This window comes from Pectinophora gossypiella, chromosome 15, assembly GCF_024362695.1.
Source record: "Pectinophora gossypiella chromosome 15, ilPecGoss1.1, whole genome shotgun sequence".
Classification (NCBI taxonomy): domain Eukaryota; kingdom Metazoa; phylum Arthropoda; class Insecta; order Lepidoptera; family Gelechiidae; genus Pectinophora; species Pectinophora gossypiella.
The window spans coordinates 10,886,238-10,892,382 of record NC_065418.1 but is presented as its reverse complement, the minus strand read 5'-3'; the positions used below and the strand labels follow the sequence as shown (position 1 = coordinate 10,892,382).

The 6,145-nt window shown below is 39.4% G+C and overlaps 1 protein-coding gene across 4 annotated transcripts in view; it reads right to left on the bottom strand.

Annotated features, from left to right (window-relative positions):
• Window positions 1-2,190: 2,190 nt before the first annotated feature.
• LOC126373323 (eukaryotic translation initiation factor 5) overlaps window positions 2,191-6,145 on the bottom strand; it is a 36,428-nt gene continuing 32,473 nt past the window's right edge. For all 4 annotated transcript variants that reach the window (XM_050019443.1, XM_050019445.1, XM_050019446.1 and 1 more), the window contains exons 12-14: window positions 5,594-5,782; window positions 4,812-4,932; window positions 2,191-3,848 (exon numbers count right to left, since the gene is read on the bottom strand). In XM_050019443.1, the coding sequence (XP_049875400.1) occupies window positions 4,819-4,932; window positions 5,594-5,782 (303 nt within the window). In that variant the 3' untranslated portion in view covers window positions 2,191-3,848; window positions 4,812-4,818. The remainder of the gene's footprint in view (window positions 3,849-4,811; window positions 4,933-5,593; window positions 5,783-6,145) is intronic.

The window sequence follows — 6,145 nt, the reverse complement described above, 5'->3', positions numbered from 1 at the left end:
ATACATGAATGGTATTTATTGTGAATGCGTACTTGTTTACGGCTGCCAAAATTAGGGTTGAACCACCTGGCAATAAGAAATCGCACTTTCCCAAGCTTCTATCATTTGTCTCTCAGTACCGTAATTGGCTAGAGAGAGACAATGCGCGGCGTAATCGACGAGGCGGTCGCAAGAGCTCTTCATCTCGCTCTGGCAAACAACAGTTCGGTGTGGCAGAAAAGGACAGAAACAAAGTGCGCTTTGGTGCGGCCAAGATGTAACTTAAACCATACGCATAATTTATATTACTGTTTATTTAAAGACAAAGCTTAGCTCAGAACTAAGCTATTACCATACCAACATCAATCGTTAATTAACGTCCAAATACTTATTCTTAAAAATGCTCAATAATAGTACTTATGAATTGTGCAATCTACAATCTTTTACAAAATCGCATTTAATTAAGCTAAGTTGCGCTTTTATATTAATTTATTATTTATTGTAAATATTAATAAAATAAAGATGAATTTCATTTGGAATCTTTACTTGTAGAATAAGATCTCATGTTTAGTTATAATTTGTATAGTCTGTTTACCAAGTGCCTTATTGAAAACTTACTTTGTATTAAATGTATATAGGGATTTTAGTGTTTTATTTTTGTCTAAATAATTATAACGAATAGGTTAGGTTATATACGATATAAGAACAGGGTATCCATCAGAATGATCATAATCTCCAAATAGATCCAAAATTAATTATACAAATGTACGGGAAATTTACGCTTTGAACTAAAATATGAACAATTCGGTTTTTCCCACTGTCAGATTGATAAAAGAAGAAAAGAAAGAAAAAGAAGAAAGTTTGAAGTTTGGTTGAACGAGAAGTTTTGTTCCCGTTCGTTAGATCTGCTCTGGGAAGCTTTGTATACAAAAATGTTAATATCAAATAGATTTTTGTAATAACTATCAAAAAGGCCATGTGTACCTTCCTACATTTGCTTAGAAAACATTGTTTCAAAGTGAGTCGTCATTCTGACGTCAGAACGACACTTTCACGTCACTGACGTCACTTTAATAGTCAGTTTTAAAAAAAAAATTAGACATCAGAGATGAATGTACGTCAATTGTACATATTGGAACACATGGAGGCTCATTTTGGATATATTTGGTGGTCATACACCTGCCATTCTGATGGATACAGAACAGGGTATTGTGGTCGTGTGTTATACGAGAAAATGCTCCACCTACAAGAGTGTGGTTCTTAATGAGGGAGTTTCCAGGGTACGTTCCTTAAAATCAATTACATGGATAACAGACATGCATCTTTCATCTTTTGGTATAAACGATTACCCTTTTTAATACACCGAGGCACAATTACATCTTCCACCCATTATTATTCTGAATAAATAAAAAGAAGCAATATTAGGTAGCAACATAATTCTATACATAATGTAATCCAAATATCAAGCAACAATTATTTTTATATGCTTCTGCCATTACATTGTTTTTTGGAATAATTATGTACCTACCCGAGTAATGAGAAAATATAATAATCACGTTAAAGGTCATAGCTCATTAGAGCCACCCGGCACCCACCCGGCACCGCCTCGTCGCACGGCGTCCACTCGTTATCGACAGGTGGTCCACGGGTGGACACCGTGTTATCACCAATAAACGTCGCGCGGTCAACCAATGGACCTCGCATCGTCAACCAGTGGATCCCGCGCTGGCCGCTGGTATATTTACAACTTCTTCGATAAGTTTTTCTTTATTCATTTTGAAAGTCAAAACCAAACGTCCACCTCGTTCGAAAGAAAGGCTGGGAATGAATGAAGGGAGAGAGAGAGAGCGGCGCATCGCCACCGTACCGTCCTCACGTGAACCACTCGCGGGCAGCGCGCATTCAACGCAAGGCAAGCGTGCGAGCAGCATGTTTTCACCGAGTGGTCCACCCGCCGTCCGCACGTGGAGGGCATGCGACTGAGGCGATGCGGTGATGCTACGAAGTTGATGTAGTGAGCGTATACCCATACAAGTTCATATAAAGAATACTAACCGTACGAGGCGAGGCGGTGCGGAGTTGGTGTCGGGTGGCTCTAATGAGCTATGACCTTTAAACTGAACAACGCCATCTATATTGTTTATGGTGAACGTAGCCTGGAATGTTCCTCATTGAGAGAGGGTGGATTTATGTACAAATAAAACAACGACATCGGAATCCAAATGTATTGAATACAAAACAAATCTAATAAAATTGTCAGGTGGCAATTTCAAAATATTCTATATTATAATAGTAAATATTAAGAGGAGACAGTGTGTCGCAGCCGATCGTACGCATCAGTTAGCTGACGTCCTTACAGGTATATATTACAACTGCTCGCGTACCGTGGGGCTCCATCGCAAATAAACTAACCTAAATTACATACACATATATAAAACATTCGACGCATCGCGCTGAGTAAATGAAAAGTGCGGAACCTTAATAAGATATGGTTTGTTGACATCCCGGTCACAGCACCACGGTCGGTTATCTATTTGAAATGATTGCGCTTATAGCCAAAGACGTATTTTTACGAAATTATTAATTTCGTTCTTCAAAAGTCGATGCTTTTTCGAAGACGCATTCATTGATTTTTTATTAGCTTCGATCGTGCATTTTCTTCCGAGTAAGCACAATGTTTTCAAGCTATCTCTATAGCTTTATACATAGTGCCATGAGGCACAACAATTTTGTGACATCAATTTGGTTCCGTTTTACTTATCATGTTACTCCTCACCGTACGCCATTGCCGATTTACAACTTTTAAATACTAAACCATTTTCTATTTCATTTTTAAACATTTCATACAAATGCGTATTGCTTTATAGCACGTAGTCTTTACATTCTCTGTATTGCTATCACCGATGTCATATCAACATTGGATATATGTCGCAATCAGTTGGCGCAACCGCGACTTTGCAAAATAAATATAGGAAAAAGTAAAAATGATTTAAAACATACAAAAAATATTTAGGAACGTGATGGGATACAAAAATCGTAGCGTAATGCAATCCAGCGTAGTTTAAGCTTTGTAATAGTGCATTATAATAGGATAATCTTTACGTCTAGTGGAGTCGCTTGCTAATAATATTTTTGAAGGGTTTGTTTGATATAACCTACACAGCGTTATGTAATTGTAGTCTAACATCAAGCTATTGGCGGAGACGAACCGGAATATCGATTATAACTTTACATCATTTATTCGGAATTACATATTTCAAAAGTGAACAATTTATGCGGAAATCAAGAGAGCCAGTTCTACAGTCTATTTTACATTTTCAATGTTACAAATTAGTTTTCGAATGAAATTTTAAACTACTACTATTTGACGATTGTCTAAATACACCAGATTTCAGTTAACCCATTTGTCAATGTTAATATACTAATGAGCAGTGACAAGGTAACTTTACAGCTGGTGTTTTGTTAAATTTTAAATATTAGGAATCATTGCTATTGCAGACTAAAGAAGTTAGAGTAAAATCGAGGTAATATTAAGATGGCGAAATGAAGACGGAAAATATGATACAGCAATTCCCAGATGGAGTGTGATGGAGCCTGCTCCATACATTCATTGTTTGGTAAGGGAGATATGTGTAAGTAGTGGGTTATGTATATTATAAGAGCTTCTTATGTTAGAAAGGGAAAGATAGACAGCTTGAGAAAGAGACGTATTAGGACACTATGCCTTTTGAGATTTGAGACTTAAGTTTATAAATTTTTTTCCATCTTCATCACGGCAGTTTACCTCAATTTTAGTGTACCTTCATGTCGTCCTTCAATAACCAGTAGACTACTATCATCCAGGGCGTGGGGCTGCGTCGTGGCTCTACCTGAAATGGAAAAGTTATTGCCTTCAAAATGGTAGATGCATAAGTGGTGGAAAATGTCTTATTAAATAATAATAATAAAATTTCTTTATTCAGGCAACTAAGCCCATACCTATTACATTCTATACAATTATAAAACCTCTACAGTATTGTTTTTTTTGTGAAATTTATGTTACATTAAAGTTCTGATTTTTAATTTACATTACATTTACGTTCTTACACCGTGCGTGCGAACGAGACAGACAATCCGCACGCACTTCCTTACTCCTTAACGGAAAAACGGGCTCTCATCTTGGGAATGAAGCTCGCTCCAAGCTTGTATTGGTGCGGGGCGTGTCCCTTCTATACGTAGTATTATTGTATATGATATGGTAAGGTATATAATTATATCGTCGCCAATATAAACGACATCTTTGAAAATTCTGATATAATTTTCTTCAACAAAACCTCGATTTCAATCCGGGTAAAAATTGTGACTACAAGTGCCTCTGTGAAAAAACACATTCTGATATGATTTTCTTCAACAAGACTTCGATTTCTGTCAATTAAAAAAATTTATACCACAAATTTTCACCTGGATTGAAACTAGCAAGTTCTCTCTATTGCGATGTATGTTGAGAAAAACTCCCATCCAAATATGATTTCTCAAAAAGGTGCTTGTGGTTTTCACTATCATCATCACCAGCCCATTAACGTCCCCACTGCTGGGGCACGGGCCTTCCCTATGGATGGATACCAACGGCTTAACGTGCCTTCCGAAGCACGGAGAAGCTCGAGATGAAAACTTTTTTTTTTGTGGTCACCCATCCTATGACCGGCCTTTGTGAATGTTGCTTAACTTCGACAAGCGCAGACCGAGCGCCACCGAGCTCCTCCCCCCGAGGTTTTCACTATAAGACGCCGATATTGTACGTGGCTTATGTGGGTTGATTGTAATAATGTAAGACGCGAGCGCGCGGCGCTGACCTGGCGCCTATATGGCGTCGATGTCGACGTCGCCGTCCGCGTCGTCGTCGTCGCGGCGCGCGGCCGGCGCCGCCACCACGGCCTTGATCGGGGTCGCGGCCGCGCGGTCGTCATACTCAATCTGTAATAAAACAAATATATATGGATTTCCCTTCCAACAATCTCCCCCCCAGGGTCCACATAAAACCAGCGTCGTGGTTTACGCCGCGACTTGCGCTAATTGTGGCCCTTTTATTTCAGGACGTCCACCACACCACCATTTTATGCTCATTCCGACGAACATTCGTTTGTCTTTGTGTGTGGCGTCCTTTTATAATAAACTATTTCTATTCTATTCAATCGAAATATACAGATTTATTCTAATCTGGCCTACAAGACCCCACTGCTGGGCAAACACCTCCCCTTCCTCTTTCCATGTTTTGCGTATTCAGGCCAGCGTCCAAGACGTCAAAATATACAGATGTCAGCAATTAAGTTCTTTCATTTGATAACAAACAAAATGTTAAATACCTTTGGATATTTTTTCTTCGTCAATTTATGTCAAAAACATAACCCTTCTTTATGCATCGTAGTAGTAGTTAATAACAAACAAATGGCAGACATACTTGAGGAAGGGCACCTACTAGGTGGTCTGACACCCTGAAGAACACGGTGGGTGGCGGCATTCAGAGAGCGATCCACGCAGCATACAGCTGCACCGAGTGGAGAACCAACAACATGCGGTCGTGGTCCCCAGCAGTGAGGGAACGACGGAGAAGAGTAGTAATGTGTAGGTTGTGTACCTCGATGTCCTCATGGTCGTGGCCGTCGTTGTCGGAGGAGTCCTCCTCGGCCTCCGTGAGCCAGTCCAAGAAGGGCTGCGCGCGTCGCCGCACTTCCATGGTCACTTCTTTGGACGCGTACTTCTTTGACGGCTTCGACGCCCACTCCATTATCGCCTTCTCTTCCACGATGTCCATGTCGTACAGGAGCTGGAAAAAAAGGAGTTTTGAATAGAGTGTTTTACGAAATGAAGATCCACGCATATGAGAATATTCTGCGTATTACGATATGTACTGGGTTGTATATTAAGATTTTATAAAATGCGCACACTCTAAATATTTGGAAGGGTAGGATTGTTTCTAGACTATACGCACGAATAATTAGAATATTAATAATGTCACATTTTGGTGATGGGATATTTGGGAGAAGGGACATTTCGGTGAAGGAACGTTTTGTGAAGGGACATTATGGCCGCCGAGGCTTTAGTCTCTGTTGTATATCTATGTTTTTACTTATGGTTTTATGTTACGTCAAAATATGATTGATACAAATGCAAATGCCGTTTGATTGAA